The sequence below is a fragment of the Suncus etruscus genome, chromosome 4 (assembly GCF_024139225.1).
Source record: "Suncus etruscus isolate mSunEtr1 chromosome 4, mSunEtr1.pri.cur, whole genome shotgun sequence".
NCBI classification, from domain to species: domain Eukaryota; kingdom Metazoa; phylum Chordata; class Mammalia; order Eulipotyphla; family Soricidae; genus Suncus; species Suncus etruscus.
In genome coordinates, this window is record NC_064851.1 from 100,169,627 (window position 1) to 100,196,234 (window position 26,608).

Sequence of the window (26,608 nt, forward strand, 5' to 3'; positions counted from 1 at the left end):
GGCCCCTAAAGTTAGTTTTTAATATACAATGTTCATGAGACTGTGAGATTATTTTATTATTTTTTTCTATAAAGGGAAATAAACAGACAATTTTTGTGGTACACTTTTCAAGTTAAATTAAAATTTTCATGCTTGACTTTGAATATAAATCATGCTTTCAGGAATTTAACCTACTGATGTATTCATCCTGAAGTAAGGAGAATATAATGCTTTTATTGGTAACAGTATATAAAATTTGCACCTCTCTCTTCTGTGGAATAAAAAAGAAATTGAGAGGTGTGTGTAGGTGTAAACAATTACAAAGAATATAAGAAACTTTATTTGAGGAAAGAAACTCTTTGTAAAATATATTTTTGTACTTCACATCAAAAAGTAAAGTATACTCTTTTTTAAAATTTACACTCATTAAAGGTGTGAAAAGTAGAAGAGAATAGAAAGACAAAGAGGACTGAGATAAGAAGAAAAATTATTAATAATTAAAATAATTATAATAATTAAAATTATTAAGAACTTATGTATAAATCATTATGTTAATTTACCTGATTGATCATATATTGATTTTAAGTGTCTTTACCTGACATTAACTGATATTAAATGATCAATTGATCATTTTGTATTATATATATGTAGAGCCATAGAAAAACTAAGATACTATTCACATTGTATGGTCACTAAGTAATGAAAAGGACATATAAATCTCAAACTGGAGCAAAAAACATGAATCCGGCCACTAAGAAAACCAACTCTCATTTGTTAGGACTCATTATAATGCATTTTACTCGTCTCATCAGATAATACATTATTACATCCCATTGTAGCAGAGATTATCTAAGTATACTGCAGGGTCTGAATTGACAGGAGTTTACAATACTGATTCATTTACTTCTCCAGGAATAAAATGCTTCTCTTGGCATTATGAGATATCCTGTACATTAAAAGAAGTCATTGGTAATATAAAATTCATAAGGTTTTCTGAGAGCAAAAATTAGATAAATTAATTACATACAAATCAAGCAGAACAGAATATATAAAAAGATATGTTTCAGTTGTTATTCATAGTGAAAGTAAAGAACTACATATATTGTAAATGCTTTTGTCCAAAGAAATGAATGTAGAAATTTTACTATAGTAATTATTCCTTTCACATATTTTGAATACTTTGTTTAAAACTTATTATTCCACAGTGCCAGAGTTTAATATTTATTTTGACATATTAGGAAATTATTGGTGACAAATGCAGAAATTTAATTTTATAAAATAAATAAAATATTATTAATTGTATTAATTAATTAATTGTGTCTGATTAATAAATAGTATATTATTCAAATTAAGTATTGCACATTCCACTAAATAATAAATTTTAATACACACATAAATCCAAATGCTTTCTAGAAAAGTGTACAATTTACATAACGATGTCAATACAATGTTATTTTTCACATCGTAATAAGTGTGTTATGTAACAGAAAAATGAAACGTAAACATACGTGAAACTTCCAATTAATATTTATGAATTCATGTTACCCTACTGCAGCATGCAATTGTCATGGGAAAACTGATGAATGCTATTATGATGAAGATGTTGCCAGAAGAAATCTGAGTTTAAATATACATGGAAAATACATAGGAGGTGGCGTGTGCATAAATTGCACCCAAAATACTGCTGGAATTAACTGTGAGACTTGCATTGATGGTTTCTTCAGACCGAAAGGGGTAAAGTATACATTTTCTTTCATGCAGTGTTATTTTTGCTTTTGATGGCAAAGATGTATTATAAGGGGAGAAAATTTTGATAAGCTTCAAATTCTATAAGGTGATTAGGAATGTTTTATAATTGAAAGTGACAAATATATTGAGAATGTGATATATAACATTTCCATCTCTCTAGAAAGTTCTATTGTGGCTTAATTCCAGTTAATCTCAACCCTCAGGCAAACTGTTCTGAAATTTACAATATAAATTACTTTTGCCCTTTAGTGACTTCTTAAAGATGAAATCATAAAGTCTGTACAGTTGGTTTCTTCTTTCACTTACCATTTTAAGATTTGTCAATTTTGTACACGTCAATAGTTCTTTAAAAAAATACTGGAATAGTGTTTCTTAGCATGAATATATCACACTTATTAATATATTCTCCACTTGGTAGATATTTAAATAATCTTTAATTTTGGGTTGATTCCTACAAAACAACTAGCATGTCTGTTTGTGGTCATGTTTTACTTTGTGACAATAATTTACATATAAATTCTGTGACTGTTGACATGTTGCCAATTAGCTAAAGAACATGTTTGGAACTCCTCAAAATTTGTAGATTCTAGTTTTTAGTTTTTCCTAATCTTCTCTGTCTGATATTGACCATATTCTTGAATTAGTTATTCTAGTGGGTGTGTGTATATAATTGGGATAGTGAGTATTTAGCAGTCACTATTCATTTCCATCATTGGTACTATAGCAGGTAATTAATATTAATTTATAAAAGATCTCATTAGAAGTTACTTTTCTTTGATGGGAAGGGAGAGGAAGACTTGGTGATGTCCTGGCCTTACTCCTGGCTCTGGAATCGCTCCTAAAAGTGATCAAGGGACCATTTGCAGCACTTGGAAATTAATTGGAATCAGAAGTATGTAACGCAGGTGCTTTAACTTCTGTGCTAGATTTGTCCTCAGTATTTATTTTCTTTTGAGTTATGTAGACTATTTTATATATTCCTATGTGAAGTTTCTGTTTAAGTGCAACTAGTGTGTTTTCTGTTGTTGTTAATAGAAACATTTTTAATGTTTAAGAATGTGTTAATTTCAAATAAATATTTGTAGCTTGACATATTTTTAACAATGCTTTCTTTGATTCCTCTAAATTTTCAGGGGTGAAGAGGGGAACTCAAGTAGTGTTTAGGATGCTCAAGACCCCTCACAGCAATCCTTTTATTTCTCCCTGAAATTCTATTTTTTCCTCTCATATAAAACTTTATTTAAGCATCATGATTACAAGCATGATTGTTGTAGTTGGGTTTCAGTCATAAACAGAACACCCCCCTTCACCAGTGCAACACTCCCATCAGCAATGTCCCCACTACCTACTTCCCAACCCCTGCCAGTATTTGAGACAGGTATTTTACTTCTCTCACTTATCAAGATTGTCATGATAGTTGTTAATGTAGTTATTTCCCAAACTGCACTCACCACTCTTTGTGGTGAGCTTCATATTGTGAACCGGTTCTTTCGGCCTTCATCTCTATTGTCTCCTGGCATTATAACAATGATGTCTTTAATTTTTCTTAAAACCCGTGGATGAATGAGACTATTCTGCATTTATATCTCTTCCTCTGACTTATTTCACTCAGCATAATAGATTCCATGAACATCACATAGAAAATTTTCATGACTTCATCTCTCCTGGTGGCTGCATAATGTTCCCTTGTGTATATGTAGCACAGTCTCTTTAGCTTTTCATCTGTTGAAGAGCATCTTGATTGTTTCCAGAGTCTGGCTAATCTAAATAACGCTGCAATGAATATTGGTGTGAGGAAGGGATTTTTGAATTATATTTAATGTTCCTTGGCTATATCCCTAAGTGGTATAGCTGGATCATATGGGAGCTCAATTTCCAGTTTTTTTTTTTTTTTTTTTTTTAGGAAACTCCATATTGTTTTCCATAAAGGCTGGACTAGACAGCATTCCCGCCAGCAGTGAATAAGAGTTCCTTTTTCTCCATATTCCCACCAGCACGGATTATTCTTGTATACATCACAATGAACAACAATATTCACAGCAATTCTTAGAAATAAAACCTGCTATTCAGTGAGAGGATCAAATTAAGTGCTGCTTGGGCTCTGTGGTACTGTGTCTCATGTTTGGGGACCTCCCGAGATAACCCAGAGATCAAACAGGCTATTTTAAAAAAGACCTATACTTTAATCCCTGAATCTCTCTAACTTTGAGGCATTTTTTTATTTTTATCTTATTTTATTATTTATTTATTTATTTTGCTTTTTGGGTCACACTCAGTGATGCTCAGGGGCTACTCATTGCTATGCTCTCAGAAATCATTCCTGGATTTGGGGACCATATGGGACACCTGGGGATTGAGCTGAAGTACGTCCTAGTTTAACTAGTACAATACAAATGCCCCACTTTTTGCAGCACAGCTCTGGCCCATTGAGGCATTTTTTTAGACCACTTGATCAAGTAAATCAATTTTTGTCAATTTCTGGGTTTCCCTTTCATATCTATAGAAGTATTTGTCCATCCTATTATTAAGTTAATAGTAAATCTTGGTTAGATTTACTGTCTTGAATTAAAAACACGCATTATATTTATTATCCTTTTGGAGATCATTTTGTCTATAAATAATTCCATGCATTTCTATACAAACTTTAGAATTGGCTTGTCAGTGACAAACATGTCATTATGTTAGTAATGATTGCTATAGAATATAGAAATATATTAGAATATAAAAACTAATATGGGGAAAACTAAACTTAAAAATATTAAATCTTTTAGATAAGAAATATAGTATATTTCTCACTTCTTAATATTTTATTATTTATTTATAACAGTTTTTCAGTATAGCAACTTTATATTATTTTATTGATTTTCTTCCTCGATATGTTCCTTTTGTATTATATTAAGCATGCATAAATTTTGTTATAAATACATTTCATATACTCACCAAGTTCATAAATTATTTCTGAATGTTTAAACTTGATTATCTAAAAGCATGCATATGAGGACTCATGGTGTTTTATATATTGATGTTCATTTCTGCCATTGCAATTTATCTGCTAATGATAACTTAAAATGGTGAAATCAAACATCTTTGATTTCAATTTAAAGGGATGCATAATATTTTGCCATTGAGTAGGACATAATTGTAGAATTTTCAGGACTATCACTTCTCACATTCAATGGGTTCCCTACTACTCTTAGGTTTCTGGGGAGTACCAATATTGAAAGTTCCAGTATCTCCCTAATTGCTAATATAGCCACATGTTCCTCTTCTTTCCTTTTGCGGTTGAATTCTATGAAATTATTGTATATATTTGCCTGTTCCCTTGATTTGCTTCTTTATATTCATTTGTGTATGATATTACCTAACATATGTTTTTCCAATTGTGACTTAGTTCACTTTAATATCCTATCAGTTGTATCCTTGTACAACAGCAAAGAGTTCATCTTTTCATATAGCTGTGTAGTATTCCATTGTATGTGAATACATGTATACACATATGTGATTTTGTTTTATTCTATGTCACCAGGTACCTGGGTTGTTTCTGTATCTTGGCTATTTTAAATAATGCTGACATTCATATTTCTGTGCATGCATTTTTAAACTTTTTTCTTGCTTACATAGATAACCTAATTCTATGCTTATGAATCACTCATTGGACTTAGAGAATTATATTTGGTGCTCTGGTAGATCAAATCTAGGTAGCCTATATTCAAGTTATACACCCTAGTTATCCAGTAGTAGAGTTGCTGGATAGAACTGAAGTTTTGAGAGGTCTCCAACACATTATTTTCAAAACTGAATTAATTAAAAAATTTCCCAGCAGTGGGAGTTTTATCTTTAATACATCTGCACCAATGTTTATTACTTTTACTACTTTTTTTTTGCCACACCCAGTGATGTTCAGGGGTTACTCCTGGCTATGCACTCAGAAATTGCTCCTGGCTTGGGGGACCATATGGGATGCCAGGGAATCAAAGCAAGGTCAATCGTAGGGTAGGACATGCAAGACAGAATTCTTACCACTTTTACACTACCTCTCCAGCCCCTTACTATTTTTTCTTATAGAAAATTCTTTCTGGTGGGAGATATCTCACTTTTTCTTACTGTTGAGCTACTTGTGTACATAGCGTGGCTCTGAGCCCTTTGGTAAATGTTATGCAAATATTTTTTTGTCAATTCTTAAAGCTTGGGAGAAAAATTTAAGTTTAAATTTTAGTTTTATAAAACAAAACATTTAAATTTCAATTTTTATTATCATTTGAAGTACAGAAGCTTTTCAGTTTAATCTGACCCTTTTTTATGTTAGATATATTTTCTTTGCCAATGAGATCATATAATTGAATATTTTCTGAGGTTAAGATTTTGTAGGACCTCATAACTAATACATAGCTAAAGGTTGGGGCAATAGGTCAGTGGTTAGGGTACTTGCCTCACAGTATTCACCTGGTTCAATCCTCTTATCCCAGTGGTATGAGACAAACAGATAACCAGGAGTAATTTATGACTACAGAGCCAGGAGTGCTAAGTGCTACCAAGTGTGTTCCCCAAAAGAATAAAAAATAAGAATAAAAAATGAGATGGTTAATCTAGGATATGAGCAATAGTTTTTTTTTTTTGTTTGTTTTTTTTGTTTTTTTAGAAAGGAGGATTTGAGCTATACTCAGGGCTTATTTCTTGCTTTGTGCTCAAAGATCAGTGCTGGCAGTGTTTCAGGGACTGTATAAATCCTGGGGATTACACTTAGGTAGGCATCATGCAAAGGAAGTGCCTTAACATCTATCTCTAATAGCCTTTAATTTTTGTAATTGTTTTTAAGAATGGTATCTTCTCAAATTATGCTGATTTTTAGAAAATTGGGCTTTAATTTACATATTTAATATATTTTAATTACCAAATATAAATATTTTGAGCCATACATGGCAGTGCTCAGTAATTATTTTTAACTTTGTGCTGAGGGATTACTCCTGGTCCTACTCAGCTGCAGACCATATGGGGTATCATGATACATCAGGGATCCTGGGTTGGCCACAGGCCTGACAAGCACCCTACATGCTATATTATTACTATATTATTACTCTGCCATCCAATATAAATTTGAATTTAATCATATAATGGTCAGTTAAATAGTGTCCCTGGAAAATAAAATTTTCTGATAATCATTAATATTGTATTGTTTTACTAAAACACTAAAGAAAGTCTTTTATTATTGCATATAAAATAATATATTAAATATGGTATTTTTATTTGTTAAGTGATGAAGAAAAAGAAACATATTTATACTGAATTATATGGGATTAAAACATTTTAATTATGTTTCTTTAAAAATTTAGAATAGAATAAATGTGATAAACTTAAATGATAGAGCTTAAGCGGTGGCAAAAGCGGTTAAGTCATCTGCCTTGCACGCTCTAGCCTAGGATGGACCCTGGTTCGATCCCCCACTCTCCCATATGTTCCCCAAGTCAGGAGTGATTTCTGAGCACATAGCCATGAGTAACCCCTGAGTGTCACTGGGTGTGGCCAAAAACCACCCCCACAAAAGAGTTAAACTTACATGATAAAATTTTGGTAATTGTTGAGTTGAGGTAACAAATATTTGACTTTACTGTACTGTCCCCTTATCTTGGTGCCATTTAGAAGAAATAAACTTCAGAAATAAAATATATTAAGATAATATTTATAGCACTAACACAATTTACTACAAGTGTTATTTAAAGTGATCTGTCTGTAAATTTGCAAAATTGAAAAATATGTTTTATTAACTTTGATTAATGACATTTTAATATTTTTGGTAGGTATCACCAAATTATCCAAGACCTTGCCAACCCTGCAATTGTGATTCAATTGGTTCCTTAAATAAAGTTTGTGTTAAGGACATAAAGCAAGCTAAACAAGGTGAGAGCAATTGCCCAGGACTATTGTTTAAATAAAAAATAACTATAATTTAAATATCACTATTTGGGGGAGAATATTTGTGGTAAATTTATGTAATTGTTATATTTCTTAAAGATTTACAGGCCATAAATTATAAATATATTAATATACATATGCTACATTTTTAAATTTAATCACTTGCTACATTTTTAAATTTAATCACTTTTTGTGAGATTTAAACACATATTTTTATATATACACATTTACTATACACATGGATTTGAAACTTTTTTATTTTAGATACCATGATTTAGAGTATTGTAATGATAAGGTTCCATGCATACCACATTCCAACACCACACCTCCTCCAGAGTTTACACTTCCAAACTCATTTCCTCAGTGTTCTTTTTTCTAACATACATCCAATTCCGTTTTAAATGTATTTTTACATATCTGTTAAAATATATATATCTATATCTTAAGGCCAATAATATTTAAGTGTATATGTTTTTCATCTTGTTATTAAGATTATTTTGCAGCTTCCATCATTTTTAACGTGAAATGGAAACATTAATTACAAGATGTGCCTGCATCAGTGGGAATAAAGCAAATCATTTACTTACATCTAGTCAGTAATAAAAAATAACCTTGAAATAAATACATATAGCTAAAAGTAATAGTCATCATATTGAAGGAATAGAAGCTAAACTGCATTAAGATATTTTCTTTTAAAATTGAAATTAATAATTTATGATAAACCCAAACTTTAAGTAATCAATGAATAGGTCCTTGAGGTAAAACATTTAGGAACATTTTTTGGATCTTTATGGGTCTAAATTCTGGGCCGGAGAGATAGTACAGAGGATATGATAGTTGCTTTACACTCAATTGGTCTGTGTTTGATTCCTTACAACCCATAATGTTTCTTTAGCCCCGTTAAGAGTAATTTTTTAGTGCACAATCAGAGGTTGCTAAATTTTTATTTTGACTAGTATGTTTTTATTCCCATTTTTCATATTATAGTTTGAGGGCAACAGTAGCAGAGGATATATACATATTACTGCTTATTTTACTGTTATTACAGTTATGAAAATCACTGCTTGATCATTGTTATGTTTTTTGTTTGTTTTTTTTGTTTTGTTTGTTTGTTTTTGGGTCACACTGGCATCGCTCAGGACTTACTCCTGGCTCTATGCTCAGAAATCGTTACTGAAAGGCTTGGGGAACCATATGGAATGCCGGGATTTGAACCACCATCCTACTGCATGCAAGGCAAACACCCTACCTCCATGCTATCTCTCTGGCCCCTGCTATGCTTTTTTTATAGTCTTAGTTCTGGTAAATAGATCTTATGTGTCATAGAAAACATAGAAGATGATATGTTAAAAATAATAGCTAGTTTCTAAGTAGACTTACACTTTCTTATTTTAGTTTTTCTATTTTGATATGCACCAGTAATCTAATTTTTTAAAATATCATAATTACTTGTTAGGTTCACACATCTGAATGTTTTGGAAACTAAATTATGTTTTTTCTAAATATTGATTAAACTTTATCTTTTTTTAGGTCTGCCACCTGGGTCCTGCCATTGCAAACCTGGCTTTGGAGGGGTGAGCTGTGAACGGTGTGCAAGAGGATACACTGGTTACCCAGACTGCCAACCATGTAACTGCAGTGGTGAAGGAAGCACAAATGAAGATCCTTGTGTTGGACCCTGTAATTGCAAGGTACAGCTTTTCCTCTAGTTTACCCCACTTTCATTGTTCTTGACTTTTCTTTTATCAGCAGGTATAAGGCAATTGCAACAACATTTGTAAACATCTATAATCTATTCAATGTGTTTATAGTTGTCATATGTGCAAGCAGCTAGAAGCATTAAACAAGAACAAACAAATAAATCACTAATATTAATATTAAGCATATATGTATTCGAACAAAAATGTCTGAAGATCAAGTTAAATATTATAATAGTTAACTAATAGGTGAGAGCTGTATTAAGCATAATTTAGGTACCTTAGTCTACTGAAACAATAAACATCTTGTGTACATTAATGAAGAGAAGAATAATGCACAGCAAATTGTTGTTATGTGCAGACATGGTAAATTTTCTAGATCTAGGGGCCATAAAGATAACTTAATTAGCTAAGGTTAAAATTTTGCACGCATGAGACCCAGGATCAATTCTATATACTTACGATTCCCTGAAAACCACCAGGAATGGGTATTTTTCCTTTTTTCTTTTTTTCTATTTTTTGTTCTGTTTTATTTGTTTTGTTTTTGGTTTTGGTTTTGGTTTTGTGGCATCATTCAGTTATACTTTTTCTTGGAACTGCACTCAGGGAACTTATTTCTGAGCGTATTTCTGGGTCTGTACTCAGGAGAACACTTATGGCATCGTTTGAATATCAGGTATTGATCTCCAGGTCAGCAGAGTGCAAGGCAAGTGCCTTATTCACTATCCTATCTCTCCACCCCAGATATGACTTCTAAGCACCAGTAGCACCCAGGTATTGCCAAGTGTGGCTGCAAAACAAAAAAGAAACAGAGAGCAGAGAGATAGATAGTGTAACAGGAAAGCTCTTGCCTTGTTTGTGCTTTATCCTGGTCCCATCCCTGGTGCCACAGAGCTTTGCAGAAGTGATTATTGTACATAGAGCCAGGAAATTTATCTAAAAAGAAAAAATCAAACAACCTAAAATGAACAGAAGGTTTACTACCTTCTCATATTATCTAAAATTAAAAATTATAATTATACACTTCTCCTAGCATACCAAGATTGAGTAATCATGTATTTTAATTTCCCTACCCCCTTGTTACTTTTTCTTTTGGGGCTATCAGCCCTCACCGGCTCTTAGTACATCTCTAATATTTACCAAAATATACTTTCTTTGTGCTTTATTTCTTTTCCAAAGCTTCACAAAAATCTCTATTCTTTATCCTCTATAACATTTTTAAATAAAGGACAGACAAAGCTGAACAGAAAATGGAACAGAAATTTCCCAAGGGTCTAGAATATAGGAAATCAAACTGGGAGATTTGGGGATAGAACATTTTTATCTACCTGGTGTTTATAAGGGAAGAATAACAAACATGCAAGGGAGGCAAGCCCCATTTTATTCTTTGTGTTTGTTTGTGTGTGCAACTATAGTGAGATATTCTAGCACAAGAAAGCTTTAGCCATTAGCAGAGCTCCAGAGAAAGCTCCTTGAGCTCCTTTATTCTCCAAAACTGTACCAAGAATGATTCTAATTCTAACAAGAAAAATGCCTCCTACTGAGATGTTTGGTGTCTATATATACAAAACATAATAATAATAATAAACAGCAGTGAAGAACTTCATAAAGAGAATGCAAGTTTTTGAAGCATCAGAATTGCAGTTTGGAAGGAACAGGGCCCAGGCTGACAAATGAGAATTTGTATTTACTTCCTTCTCCATTAACAAAGTTTTGCCACAAACTTAGATTAATATTCAATTCATCTGATCTGAAATTTTGATAATTCAAGTTTCTATAGTAAGGGACAAATAAGAGAATATCTATTTTATTGGGGAAAAAGACAATTCCTAGAATGAAACCTCACCACCAAAATATAACCACAATGAAGACTGAATTTCTAAGGCAAATAGATTTGACTCCAGCCACTTTACATTTGATTGCTATTAAGCAAAGCAAATCTATGTGTACAGACTGCACAATGGTACTCCTAAAAAGTACTTCTCAAGGGAATACAACCTTTTTCTGTGGTCTCCTGTCAGCCTTTGCTCAGCACATTTGCCCCTTTCTTTCAGTCCAAAGAATCTGTGTATTCTTTCACTAGCTAGGACATTGGCCCTAGTTTCCTCTCAACTATGCTTGCAAAAGTTTCACCAGGCAAAGATCTGCAAAACCAAGACAGCCCTATTACTATTGGCACTAGTGACCTTGAAGTCTTGGTTACAGTCAAGTCCACTCCTAGATAAGCCCCACATTCAAACCTAAATATGCACAGAAGAAAGAAAGAAAGAAAGAAAGAAAGAAAGAAAGAAAGAAAGAAAGAAAGAAAGAAAGAAAGAAAGAAAGAAAGAAAGAAAGAAAGAAAGAAAGAAAGAAAGAAAGAAAGAAAGAAAGAAAGAGAGAGAAAGAGAGAGGGAGGGAGGGAGGGAAAGAAAGAAAGAAAGAGAGAGAAAGAGAGAGGGAGGGAGGGAGGGAAAGAAAGAAAGAAAGAGAGAGAGAGAGAGAGAAAGAAAGAAAGAAAGAAAGGAAAGAAAGAAAGAAAGAAAGAAAGAAAGAAAGAAAGAAAGAAAGAAAGAAAGAAAGAAAGAAAGAAAGAAAGAAAGAAAGAAAGAAAGAAAGAAGAAAGAAAGAAAGAAAGAAAGAAAGAAAGAAAGAAAGAAAGAAAGAAAGAAAGAGAGAGAAAGAGAGAGGGAGGGAGGGAGGGAAAAGAAAGAAAGAAAGAGAGAGAAAGAGAGAGGGGAGGGAGGGAGGGAAAGAAAGAAAGAAAGAGAAGAGAGAGAAAGAAAGAAGAAAGAAAGAAAGAAAGAAAGAAAGAAAGAAAGAAGAAAGTAAAGAAAGAAAGAAAGATAGAAAGAAAGAAAGTAAAGAAAGAAAGAAAGAAAGAAAGAAGAAAGAAGAAAGAGAAAGAAGAAAGAAAGAAAGAAAGAAGAGAAGAAAGAAAGAAAGAAAGAAAGAAAGAAAGAAAGAAAGAAGAAAGAAAGAGAAGAAAGAAGAAGAAAGAAAGAAAGAAAGAAGAAAGAAGAAGAAAGAAAGAAAGAAAGAAAGAAAGAAAGAGAGAGAGAGAAAGAGAGAGGGAGGGAGGGAGGGAAAGAAAGAAAGAAAGAGAGAGAGAGAGAGAGAAAGAAAGAAAGGAAAGAAAGAAAGAAAGAAAGAAAGAAAGAAAGAAAGAAAGAAAGAAAGAAAGAAAGAAAGAAAGAAAGAAAGAAAGAAAGAAGAAAAAGAAATTAAAAAATGGAGACAATGGAGATAGCAAATGAGCTATATAGGGCAGCAATCAAAGCTTCAATTAATAGGTCCTAAGGACTCACAAGAAGAAGTAAAAGTCAGAAAAGTAAAAAAAAAAAAAAACCTTTCTTATTTAAAACAAATAGTACCCTCTGCACGCCTATGTTTATTTCGGCTCTATTTACAATAGTCAGAATCTAGAGACAACAGATGAGTGGCTATAGAAACTGTGGTAAATACACACAATAGTACACTATGCAGCAGTCAGGAACAATGAAGTCATGAAATTTTCCTATACATGGACATGGAAACTATTAGGCTGAATGTAATGAGTCAGAGGGCAAGAGATAAACACAGAATAGTCTCACTCATCTGTGGGATTTAAGAAAAATAAAAGATAGTCTGGAAATAATACCCAGTGACAATAGAGATGAGGTTTGAAAGGACCAGCCCATGTAATGAAGCTTACCACAAAGATTGGTGAGCGCAGTTAGAGAAATAACTACACTAACAACTATCATGATAATTGTAGTGAGTGAAAGAAATAGAATACCTGTTTTAAAGTCTGGCGGGAGGTGGGAGATGAGGGAAATGGGGGCATTCGTAGTGTGAAGATTGCACTGATGAAGTGCAGTGTAATTTTTTTTACTTTATAAAGGATTAGATTTATACACAAAATATTACAAATATTTTCACGAAAAATGAAGGAATACAAATATAAAATAGACATTTTATGTTTGAGCATTAAAAATTCAGTGTTAAATAAGATTCTTCCCAATATATTTAAAAACTACATAATTAGGCCTCTTGATTTATACCTAGAGCTTTTTTACTATAGCATTTTATAATTGGTAAAAAATTTAGCTGTTTATTTTAAGATATTTATAGGAATTGGAACAGCAGTATAGCAGGTGAGGCATTTGCTCAGGGGTTACTCCTAGATCAGCACTCAGAAATCGCCCCTCACAGGCTGGGGAACTATAAGGATTCTGAAAATCTAACAAGGTCCCTCCTCAGTCAGTCTGTTGCATGTTAGGCAAATTCCCTACTGCTGTGCTATCTCTCTAGCCCCATATTAGTTATAATGTACCTTGATATGCAAATGCTTATATTTCTTTTGTTTGGATACTATTGTGAGGGGCGATTTCTGAGTGCTGATCTAGGAGTAACCCCTGAGCACCGCTGGATGTGGTCAAAAACCAATCAATGAATAAAAATTAATATGGCAATTGATCAAGTGATCAATTGATCAAAATGATCAAAAACTGAGAGAAGCATAAAAACAGCAAGAATAAATCAAAGACTCACATCTTAAAGAATGTCCATAATAGGACCAGTAGATTAGCCATGGAAATTTAATTGGCTGTAGTGAGAGGCATGATGTATAAAGTGAGCCTGCAAAAGACCTCCAAACATACCTAGCTTGAATATCATTAATATCTAAAGAATGGATAAACGTTTAGCTTTGCATAAAAATAATAGGTAAAAGAACTAAATCATGTTTGAAATCAAGGTGTTTAAATAAAGATATTAATTAAAAATATAAAAAATAAAAAGGCTTCCAATACATACCAATTATTTTTTATTATCCATTCTGTCAAATTTAATTTTAAAATTAATATTTTGTGGGCCCGGAGAGATAGCACAGTGGCGTTTGCCTTGCAAGCAGCCGATCCAGGACCAAAGGTGGTTGGTTCGAATCCCGGTGTCCCATATGGTCCCCTGTGCCTGCCAGGAGCTATTTCTGAGCAGACAGCCAGGAGTAACCCCTGAGCACCACAGGGTGTGGCCCAAAAACCAAAAAAAATTAATATTTTGTTTTAGGGTTTTGTTTTTGTTTTTGTTGTTTTTTTTTGTTTTTTTTTTTGGATTTTGGGCTACACCCAGTGATGCTCAGGGGTTACTCCTGGCTATGCACTCAGAAATAACTTCTGGCTTGAAATGTCGGGGGATCAAACTGTGATCAATCTTAGGTCAGATGTGTGCAAGGCAAACGCCTTACCGCTGCACCACCGCTGCAGCCCCATATGTATCAGTTTTATTATTAAACATATTTTTAAATTGATCTAACTTTATTTTGATTAAAGTTATCCAATAACTATGTAATATTTTATGTAGTAGAGTAAATTAATTAATTAATATATGATAAGATTCAATAACTCAATTTTAGACTATAATATTGCAAGACAATGTTTCATAAAGATAAATAATTTTAGAATTTATTAATTATTTGCATATTACATTTGTAATGTGTAAATTGTAATATATTAAGTGTAACACAATGTACTATACTCTCTTATGATCTCTTAGATCTGTGTCCTAATAAAATATGGATACGATTTAAATGTTGACTGACATTTATTTATGCATAAATTACATTGTTTCTCAAAACACTATTTGAAATAGATGTGTGAATTTATTACTAAATATAGCATAGGTTTAAATGCTATTTAATAAGTAAAATTAGTAAGAAGCTAAGATACTAGTGTCAGGTCTGAACCTTTAACACAGACAAGAAACAAAATGAAAGTAAATGACATAAAATAGATTATTGTAGAAAATAAAAGGCAGTTTAAAAGAATCACCACTGATAATCAAGTGCAGGTGAAAATTTGATGAAACAAATGTATACCATTGTTAGAATAATACTGAAATGTCGAATAGAATAAAGCATTATCTATTTTCATTGAAGATGTTAATCAGTTAGCTAGCAACTTCACTCTATACTCTTACCATTAAAACTGAATAAGTACTGATAAATATTCAAAAGTATTACCATAAATCTAATTTTATTATGGAAGTAATGTAAATATGAATATAAGTCAATAAAATTATTATGATATGCTAATTTAACCTGACACAATAATTAGTTCCAGTGACTGACATAGATCCACATGTATAAATATTCAAAACTTCAGGTAAAGTTAAAAAATATACAAAAGTTGTTTCGTAAATATACATATATGTAAAGAAAAATCAAGTTATATGATTTATAATAGTTTTAGAATAATATTTAACTAAAGGAAGGAAAGAGAAAGAGTGCAAGTTAAGTGAAAATTCAAATATCCCTTTAAAAATATTTGCATGGGAATGAAAAGATAGATAGGACACTTATCTTCTACTCAATAAACACAGGTTTAATCCCTTATGGTACTGGAACCTACCAGAAGTTTAACCTGAACACAGCAGAGTATGAAAAAAAAATAGACAAAAGTATACAGCCTGCATGGAAAATATGACTTTATTGTACATTAGTGTGTGAGTTTTGAAAAATAGTATATGTACTTTCTGTTACTTTCAAGCAACTCCAATTTTAAATTTATTTAATTGGGGAAATAATTTCTATCTAAAAAGAGGGAAATAATATTCTTTATCAACTATCATCTTTTCATATAAGGCTGTTACATGTCTTTATCAAAAGATAAACACCATGGTGACTCAAGACAGATATTCATGAGATTTCATCATGCAATGTTAAACATTTTTAAACTTCTGTCACTTCTTGTTACTTATGAGAGGCAATATGATCTCTAAATTCTGTCAAATCTATTGAATGGAAGCACTGTTCTATAATGTAAACACATATACTAGAAATACTAGAAATTAGCTCTTTTGAAGTCTATTGCTATAATATCTATTCTATCTCAGTAGGATAGCAAGTACTGGTAAATGACATAAATTGATCTTAGCTATATTAGGAACACACACTTTTGTTTTTATCATAATTTTTATATCAAAGTAACTTAATGAGATTAAAACCTAAGTTTGCATCTTCATATTACTTCGCTTCACAATTTTATTGCATTTTTTATTAAATCCTTTCTGACCTACCAGACTTGAGTTTATTTCTTCAAAATGTTCTTGAGTGTCAGTCACTCTATTCTCGTCTTGCTTAGATTTCTTCAGTTATCAGGTTCTATTTCTGGAATTTTACAAATTCTATTCAAATTATTAACACATTGCTGACTTAGATGTTTTTCAAGACTCAGCTGTGCCTTCACTTTTCCAGCAAAGCTTCTTGGATTCCCCCAATGTAAGCTATTGTCTGACAAAATCACTTGAAACCAGTTTTTTATTTTTATGAACTTTTCACAACCTGCAAGCATATTTAATGTCTCAGTATTAGATGTCATGTATCCTGTATGCTTGCTTCTTCATTGAACAATAAGAAATAACAATGATTCATGCATAAAACAGAAAGAAACTAAAACATTGTGAAATGTGTTTCTAAAATATTTTAAATCTCTTCATATATGAAATTATGTCAGATATTTCTTGCCATGTAATCCATAGGAATAATTATAACACTGAAGTCTGCATAAACATAAGTAAAACCTGCATAAGTTGCATATATAACCATAAGCAGCTACCAGAATTTTTGTTTATTCATATTGTTTTTTTCTAAGGACATAGATTTCTTTTATTTTCCCCTATTAGGATCTTTTTGTGTTTGCTGACATTTTTAATTGGTTTTGAATTGTCTCCTTTCCACTTAGATATATGAATAACCACCATCATTAACTTGTTAGGCATGAACCTGGGGCATTTCGACATAAAGACTTTTAATATACTTATTTTCATCCTTTCCATTCTTGTGGACTGGCACTGATGCTCAGATTAGTGGTTGGAAATCATTCGCAGTTAAGTGACAATAACTTTTTCACTGACTGGCAGGCAATTCTTGCAGACTAGCACTGGTTCTGACAGCAGAGCTCAGACAGGAAGTTGAAAACCATTGCAGTAATTTATATATTTGACCCTGAATATAAATTACAGATGTATGATTTTTCATATAAAAAGATATAGTTACAGCTTGAAATATTATGACAATTGTTTAAATATTAAAAGCTAAGTAAGTTAGTTAAAAGCACAAATTAATTTCTATTTCTCTTCATCTTTCTCTCTCTTTATAACCCCACTATTTATACTTAGCCTCAAAGTAGTACATTTAAAGAATAAATATTCAACAAATGATGCTAATTAGCTAATTATCTCTCCTTTCTTTGCATCTTTTAATGCTTGGATTCAGTCAAATGAAGCCCAGAGCAGAAAAAAACATCTATAATTGACTACAAACACCCTTAAAAAAATCAAACATGACTGCAAAACTTCTAAAGCAATTATCACAAAAAAATGACTTAAATGTCACTGGAAATTTTCCCAGTAGCTTTGTCAATGGTATTCCCAATTGACTAACAATCACAGTTAAACATGTACTGCTGAAGTTGTACCTAATTTATAAAAAAGCTGCTTCATGAGAAAGAGTACAGAGGAACTATTGAGGCTTTTATTTCTCTAGAGAGAAACTGTACTGAGGAAACTATAGCACAAAGAAAATTGATGTCACACAACAGCTTCTGAATTTAAAAGACATAACACCGAAGAAGGTTTTTTTTTTTAATTCAGAAATGCTTTGAATGGAAATTACTAACTACTACAGTATAATAAAAGAACAATGGTTACAGGAATTTTTGTTGAGTAGGCACACGGTCATTGGATAATATTAAAGTTAATGGTCAACTGAAAATGTTCCCCCTATGGAGATGAAAATGGTTATTTGATCAGGGAAAAATTTCCTATAATACACATATAGGCATATTTATATCATGCACCTGGGTAAATCATATATATATCCATATATTAAAATATTAGTGGTGAGAGACTAAAATAAAAAAATGGCTAAGGGACCTTCCAAGTGATTTGTGAATGAAGAACTGGCTAAGGTCCCCTAGGACTACGTCAACTAAACTCTTTTTTTATGATGACAGATGAGAATCAATGGAAAGATAATTTACAGTGGTTAATTACTGTATTGTTTTTAATACTACAGCTAATCATAGTAATGACTTATAAAAGAAAAAATATTTGTTTTAAGCAAACAAGAAATAGTAAAAGGGAATATTACAAAGAAGATTAATACAGATTAAAATTAATCTTAAGACCTTAAATTCTACAGAATTCTGTACATTTTTCTCAAATTTGCTTAGTTATAAAAGATGAATATTAAATATTTTAATTAACATAGTAATGCATCCAAATAAATACATGTTAATATGAATTTACTGCAATAGGCAACAGTTGTCCAGGGGGGTAGGTAGGCTGAAAGAGAGAAAATATTAGACCTTATTTGTTTAGATAAAAATGGTCTAAATGGTTTATGAATATTGATGCGTTACATTAATTAATAACAGCTTAATGTTGATCAATATAATAAAAAAGAAAAAAAAATCTCATACTGATAATATAGAACTAGATCGGAATGTTACAAACCTCTTTATTTCGAGATAAAATACAGGTTTATTTATTCAGATATGTGCTTAAGAAACTGAGGGGCCAAGCTGGTGGCTCAAGCAATAGGGCGTTTGCCCTTCTACAATCAAAAACGCTATCCCTAAGATGGACTGCTGATTAGATTCCCCCTCGTCCCCATATGGTCCATCAAGCCAGGAGTAATTTTCCAAGCACAGAGCCAGGGGTAGCCCCTGGAGCAATCTACAAGGGGTATGACCCGAAAAAAGCAAAAAAAAAAGAAATAAAGAAAGAAAGAAAGAAACTGAGTTAGTTATTGGTCACGAATAAAGTGTGATCTAAGCCCTGGATGACCCTGGTAATATAAATATGAAGAAAGGCATACAATATGTGCTATAACTGATTGTCTATATGATTTACCTAACATGGTGTTCAGAATATAAATTTTACATTTGGAATAATTTGAACCAGAAAGGAGAAAGAATTTTTTGCAGCATTTTTGCAACTAGGGCCTGCAAGTGGGCTCTGGGCTAGGGGTCAACAGTTCTCTTTGACTTGGCCTAACTGTTTCTGCTAAGACCTGATGATATAGTTGCGCTCATATCCTACAGTGCCTCGCATCACCAAATTCACTCCTGGTTCTCAGAGTAGCCTGGGGTTGCTCTAGGGCTGCCCTTGATAATATCAGTAAACATGCACTACCAGGGATCGAGCAGGGGTCCGCTACATATTAGGCATGTACCTGATAAACTCTGTTGTTTCTCTGACAACATGCTATTCATTTTAGCTTTTCATAAATCCTTGTAAAGTATACTTTTTTCTCTATATCCTATAAATTTTTCTTTTTTTCCTTTATGGTGATGTATAAGTACGATGTTGAGACAAGTTTTAGATTTAGAGCAATTACTCATTACCTTTCTGAGGGCAATGACTTCATTCTGCCCTGTGTTATAATTATTCACTCCCTTTCTCTGCTAAAAGTACTTGCAGGACTAAAGTTATCAGGAGGTCATTTACCTTCTGGCATAGGATAATTTAAGATTTAGCATAAGGGGCCGGGAAGGTGGCGCTAGAGGTAAGGTGTCTGCCTTACAAGCGCTAGCCAAGGAACGGACTGCGGTTCGATCCCCCGGCGTCCCATATGGTCCCCCCAAACCAGGGGCAATTTCTGAGCACATAGCCAGGAGTAACCCCTGAGCGTCAAACGGGTGTGGCCCAAAAAAAAAAAAGATTTAGCATAAAAATCAGCTATTATATGATGCATGAAAACATAATAGTAGAGGATAAATGAAGGTTGCAGAATATTTATTGATAATTTGATATTGATTACAAAATAAATTAATAAAAAGAACCCATACGCATATTGTTTATTCTTAAACAGAGAATTAAAAATATCTATGCCATTCATAACAAAAATACAATCTGTGAGACAGAGAGTTTGTGTCGGCTAACTCCAGATGTACCTAAACGGAAACTTCAGCACTGTTTGTGCTTCCCTGAGCACTGCCAGTAGTGACTCTTGAGCACCCTGGATTTGTGGTCCCAAAACAAGCAAAGAAGAACACAATTACAGATTGCTTCATTGATAACAGTGGTTTATAATGTTTTTGTGGGTTTTTTGTCTGTTTGTTTGTTTGTTTGGGTCACACCCGGCAGCGCTCAGGGGTTACTCCTGGTTCTATACTCAGAAATAGTTCCAGGCAGGCTGAGGGGACCATCTGGGATGCCGGGAATGTTTTTGTATAGGAACTATATACCTAGGAATCTATAATGGTTAAATCATTTTATTAGGCCTATAAAGTAACAAACTATAGACCATAAGAAATCAAACACTCTCTCTCTCTTCATATATATATATATATATATATATATATATATAGTTTCTTTATTTGTTTTTGTTTTTTGGCCAGAGCTGCTAACACTCAGGGGTTACCCCTAATATGAGCTCAAAAACTGCTCCTGGCTTGGAGGACCAAATGGATCACCAGGGGATCTAACTGCGGTCCTTCCTAGGCTAGCACGCACAAGACAGAAGACTTACAGCTTGTGCCACCACTCGGCCCTGAAACTATATATTTTTTTATTCGCAGATGTGATGGGTTCCTATAATAATGCTTCTGTGCTTAGATAGTACTACACCAAGTTATTTACTAACTATTAAATATAAAACTGGGATATTCTCTAGTAGTCACTATTTTGTTCTAAGGAATATTTCAAATGTAATTTTAATAAGAAATAATCAATGTATTTAGATAAATTATTTTCTTAAATTATGTTGGAGAAAAAGAAAGATTACAACAATTAATTATAGAGCTGTTGAGACTAGGTCAAGAAAACAGTTTAATGAATCCAAATATATATACATATAAAACATCAAACATATATTCCATTAAATTGACTTCATAAATTGACATTCATCCATAGTAGAGAATGAGATAAATAAGAACCTATGGTAGATCTTTTAAATTAAATGGCAATAGCTCAATTTGCTTAAGAACTCACTCACTAAAGAAAAGGTGTGGTCATGATAGTTAAAAGTATGATATCGGGCCCGGAGAGATAGCACAGTGGCGTTTGCCTTGCAAGCAGCCGATCCAGGACCAAAGGTGGTTGGTTCGAATCCCGGTGTCCCATATGGTCCCCCGTGCCTGCCAGGAGCTATTTCTGAGCAGACAGCCAGGAGTAACCCCTGAGTGCCGCCGGGTGTGGCCCAAAAACAAAAAAACAAAAACAAAAAAAAAAGTATGATATCATGGGGCTGGAGTGACAGGGTGTTTTTCTTGCACATGGCTGACCCAGGATGGACCTTGGTTCGATCCCTGGTGTCCCATATGGTCCCCCAAGCCAGGAGCGATTTCTGAGCACATAGCCAAAAGTAACCCCTGAGCGTCACCTGGTATGGTCCAAAAACAAACAAACAAAGAAGTATGATAACATAAAACCTTCAATTTGTCACATTGCAATATTTTTATGACATGCTGTAAAAATATTATGTAAAGTTTATGCGAATATTTTGTAGATTATTTTTGTGAATAGGGTCAACATGAGTTGAGCATAGGAAAATGAATGACGTGAAGCTAGAGAATCTATGAAAGGGTCTATAGTATTTGAACTCAAAGATTAGTTATATTACACATACAAAAACTGCCACCTGACGAACAGATTTTTATAGATGTAGACATGTTATCATCATTATCATGTTTTGTTGAGGACGTAAAAACCATCCTTATTTTCAACAATTTGCCTGAAGGGCTTAGAATAGAAAGAATATTACATGAATGGATGTAGTTTATTTCAGTAAAAGAATATGGGTTAAACTCAATAAAAACAAAGGTTTTTAGTGATTCATCTCAAGAGAAATACCAAGTGCAAACTTATACTTAATCTTTCCCACTAGACTCACACTGATAGGGCTTAATGTGTCATAGCAACAATATGTGCCATCACATTTAAAGTATATTGTCAACCAGGAAATAACTAAGTTTTGAGGTCAATCCCTCCATTTTGAATTAGTCACTTGCTTACCTATAGGATACTTTTGTATCTGACCTTTGTCTAATGTACAGTATCTATAAAATCAGAAGTCAACTTGATAAAGCACTTCCCAGTGTGTGTGTGTGTGTGTGTGTGTGTGTGTGTATATGTGTGTGTGGTTGTGTGGTTGTGTTTTGGGGTGTGTGTATTAGGTGGGAGAGACAGACAGACAGAGACAGAGGTGCAGAGAAATGTCTTAAAAAAAGAACAAGGAAAAAAGAACGTAAAAAGAGGGCATAAGACAAAAGGCAGAAAATATATTTTAGGTTGGAATATAAGCTATTGCTTGGCTATTGCAACTCAATTCTACTACTTTTATAGAGCTTATTAAGTCTTCATAAAAGTTAGTATTCATCTTCTGTATTCCATAATTAAATTTTAAATACACTTATCATATTTCACTCTACATCATTATTAACTGTGAATGATGACCTTTTCCAAAAACTAAAAATTGACATTTTAGAGACTTAATTCACTAATTTTTCTAATATTTATAATTCTTTATAAAAAGTTTACTGTAGCTAAGATAATATCATTGTAATAGTGTTAAAATTTATGGTATTTATGTAACAGTTACTGAACTCAACCACTACTAAAGTGCTCAGGACCCTCTCCTCTGTCACTGTCACTTCTGGTCAAAAATTTATTCCTGTCTATCCCTCCCTCACTGTTTATTAATCTAATCATTTTGTAACAGAGAAGATCAAGGGTAGGCCATTGTTTGATACTATCACTTCATAATGTTTAATCTTTAGATATTATATTATAGGTTATTAATTCAAGTTGAATACTGCATTTATGTAATCATACATTTTCTAGGGAATATTGTCATATTAAAATAGAGTTAATGAAAATGCAACTAATGTCTGAGAATTTCTAATTGCTGAACTCCATCTAAAGCTAAAAAATGTACAAATAGAACATGCAAATTAAAATAAATGGAAAATTGATTTGATTAAGCATAGAATACATAGTGTACAAACCATGTTACCCTGTCCTCAATATTATAAGCTAAAATAATTATAGATGTGCTTCATATTTCTGCTTATGTTCTACTCATAAGGTGTTCTCAGCTTCAGAGCTTTGCAATTTATTTATCATTTTAGCTCTAAAATTAATTTGATTAGTTCTGCTGGCACCTGCTATCTAAAAATATTTAAATTTGACCCAAAAAAGACTAGAAGAATATCAGTGACAATTCAATGGATTTATATATATCAACCTGATAACATTTGACATTACTGTGAACGATATGTAAGCCACTATAATTAAAATAAAAATTATATTAAAAAAAGAAAGAAGACGGGTCCGGGCGGTGGCGCTAAAGGTAAGGTGCCTGCCTTGCCTGCGCTAGCCTTGGACGGACCGCGGTTCGATCCCCCGGCATCCCATATGGTCCCCCAAGCCAGGAGCAACTTCTGAGCACATAGCCAGGAGTAACCCCTGTGCATTACCGGGTGTGGCCCAAAAACCAAAAAAAAAAAAAAAAAAAAAAAAAAAAAAAAAAAAAAAAAGAAAGAAGAGAAACTCTTTTGCTTAAATTTTTACCTCCCTAAAAGAAATTGCATTATTAAATGGAATTTGAAAGTCAAACATTCATCTCAATACATATCTCTCGTGAAAACAGAACCTCTCTTTTAAAAAATTATTTAAACCATTGTGATCTTACAAAATCCTTCATAGTTGGTTTCAGACATACAATAATGGCCAATCCCATGACCAGTATCTATATCCCTTAACCACTGTTTTCAATTGCATCCTATACCACCCTTTCTCCCCAGCCTGCCAATGTAATGGGCCCATTTTAAATTTAGATAGTTAAAGTTTAGGCCTCATGATTCCACTGTTGTTGCCTTTGGCTTGGATATTTAGTTCTGTCCATTTTTGGTATTACCAATGCATCTCAGATCACTTAATTTTTTGCCCCTATTCTTTCACATTTGTGTTTCTATTCTTCCACTCAATTTCTTTTCTTCTCCTCACTTTATTCTGGGAACAAACGTGTTCAAGACAACTCCCATTTAGACAATTGGGGTGCTTGTGCAATTATTCTAAATACCACATATAATTGATATCATCCTGTTTTTATCTTTTTATTCTGGGTTATTTCATTTAGCATAACACCTTCAAGTTCCATTCATGTTGCTGCAAATTGCATGATTGCATCATTCCTTATAGCTATGTAGTATACCTTTGTGTGTGTGTGTGTGTGTGTGTGTATATATATATATATATATATATATATATATATATATATATATATATATATATACCATATCTTCATGATCCATTCGTCTGTTATTGGACATCTGGGTTAATTCCAAGTCTTGGCTATTGCACTGAGTGCTGCAATAATAGCAGTGTGCATACATCCTTTTGGATGAATGTTTTTCTATTCTGGGGATAGATACTTAGAAGAGGGATTGCTGGGTCATATGGCAGCTCAATTTTGAGTTTACTGAAAACCCTCTGTACATTTTTCCAAAGGGGTTAGACCAGGCAGCTGTGAATAATAGTTCCTTTCTCTCCACATTCTCGCCAACAGAAATTGTTTTCAATATTTTTTTTTTGGTTTTTGGGCCACACCTGGCGATGCTCAGGGGTTACTCCTGGCTGTCTGCTCAGAAATAGCTCCTGGCACGCAAGGGGGACCATATGGGACACCGGGATTTGAACCAACCACCTTAGGTCCTGGATTGGCTGCTTGCAAGGCAAACATGGCTGTGCTATCTCTCCGGGCCCATGTTTTCAATATTTTTGATGTGTGACATCCTCACTGGTGTAAGATGATATCTCATTGTTTTGATTTGGATTTCTCTAATGATAAGTGATGATGAGCAATTTTTTATCTGTCTGTTGACCCTCTCTTGGTCTTCCTCAGAGAAGTGTCAGTTCATTTTCTCTTCCCACTTTCTGATGGGTTTTTAGGTTTTGTGGAGTTTAACCTTTGTGAGTACTTTGCATATTTTAGATATCAAACCCATTATCTGATGTGTTGAATGCAAATATTTTCTCACATTAAGTCAGCTGTCTTCTAATTTTAGCCTATGTTTCTTTTGCCATACACAAACATTTTAGTTTGATGTAGTCTGTTTATTCAGATTTGATGTGATAGTCCTTGCCATTGGCATCCTACATCAAATACTTCTTTGAGGTCTAAGTCTTGAAGTGTTCTATTTATTTTTTATTTAATGAATATTATGGATTTGGGTCTAACTCAAGGCCTTTAAACCATTCTGAATTTACTTTTGTGCAAGGTATGAGATATAGATCCATATTTAGTTTCTTAAATAAGCTTATCCAATTGTTCCAATACCATTTGTTGAAGAGACTGTCTTTATTATATTTCAAGTTCTTTGCTCCATTGTCAAAGATTAGTAGCCTTTATACTTAGGGGTTTGTCACTGGATATTCTATTGTGACCCATTGGCTGAAAGCCTGTCTTTGTTCCAATACCATGCTGTTTTGATCACTATTACTTTATAGTAGAGCTTCAAATTAAGTAATAATATGTTTCCCCATTTCTTAGTTTTCAATATGGTTTTGGATATCCAAGGTCTTTTAGGAAGAACCTCTTTATGTATATCCATTATCATTATCATTTTTTGTATAGTTGTAGTGCTCATTCTGCACTCAGAGTTCACACATGCCATAACTTGGGGACCATATATTACCAGAGATTCCATTCTGCTCTGCCACATGCAAGGAAAGAGTCTCTTTCGTCCTCTCTCTCTCTCTTCCTTAATTATATATATATATATATATATATATATATATATATATATATATATTCCTACAAATTTCTCTTCCTCTGTTTTTTCTATCTTGTTTTTTTCTATATCTTTTATTTCATCTTCCCTAATTAATACATAATATTGACTTATGTAATAGTTTAGAAGCATCTACTCTGTGCAGAGCATTTTTTTGTGCAAAAGAATGGCCATCACAAAACTCCTTTAAACTTAATATGTTTTTTTTATTATACTAATGCTTGATGTAGGGCCAGAAACTGTCCTATTCTGGTACTGTAAAGATGATAAAGGCACATTTTCTACTATTTACTACATTGTGTTATGTTTGGAGACAAAGTGTAATAGTAATAGAGAAAAAGAAACAGCAATGCTTTTCTTTATATGGTTTATAGAGGAAACTTAAAAAAGTTCTGTAGAGAGAAAATTGAGGGAAGGTAATTTCATAAGGAAAATAAAACTTTGTAATAAATAATAAGATAGTTTAACCAGGAGAGAAAATTTGTAACAAAAACATGTGTGGGAAATGTTGGGAAT

General features: G+C 32.8%; 1 protein-coding gene across 1 annotated transcript in view; it reads left to right on the forward strand.

Moving 5' to 3' along the window:
• The window catches only part of LAMA2 (laminin subunit alpha 2), a 660,685-nt gene that overhangs the window by 256,880 nt on the left and 377,197 nt on the right, over positions 1 to 26,608 (forward strand). The window contains exons 8-10 of the mRNA XM_049771159.1: positions 1,535 to 1,713; positions 7,524 to 7,623; positions 9,169 to 9,329. Of these exons, the coding sequence (XP_049627116.1) occupies positions 1,535 to 1,713; positions 7,524 to 7,623; positions 9,169 to 9,329 (440 nt within the window). The remainder of the gene's footprint in view (positions 1 to 1,534; positions 1,714 to 7,523; positions 7,624 to 9,168; positions 9,330 to 26,608) is intronic.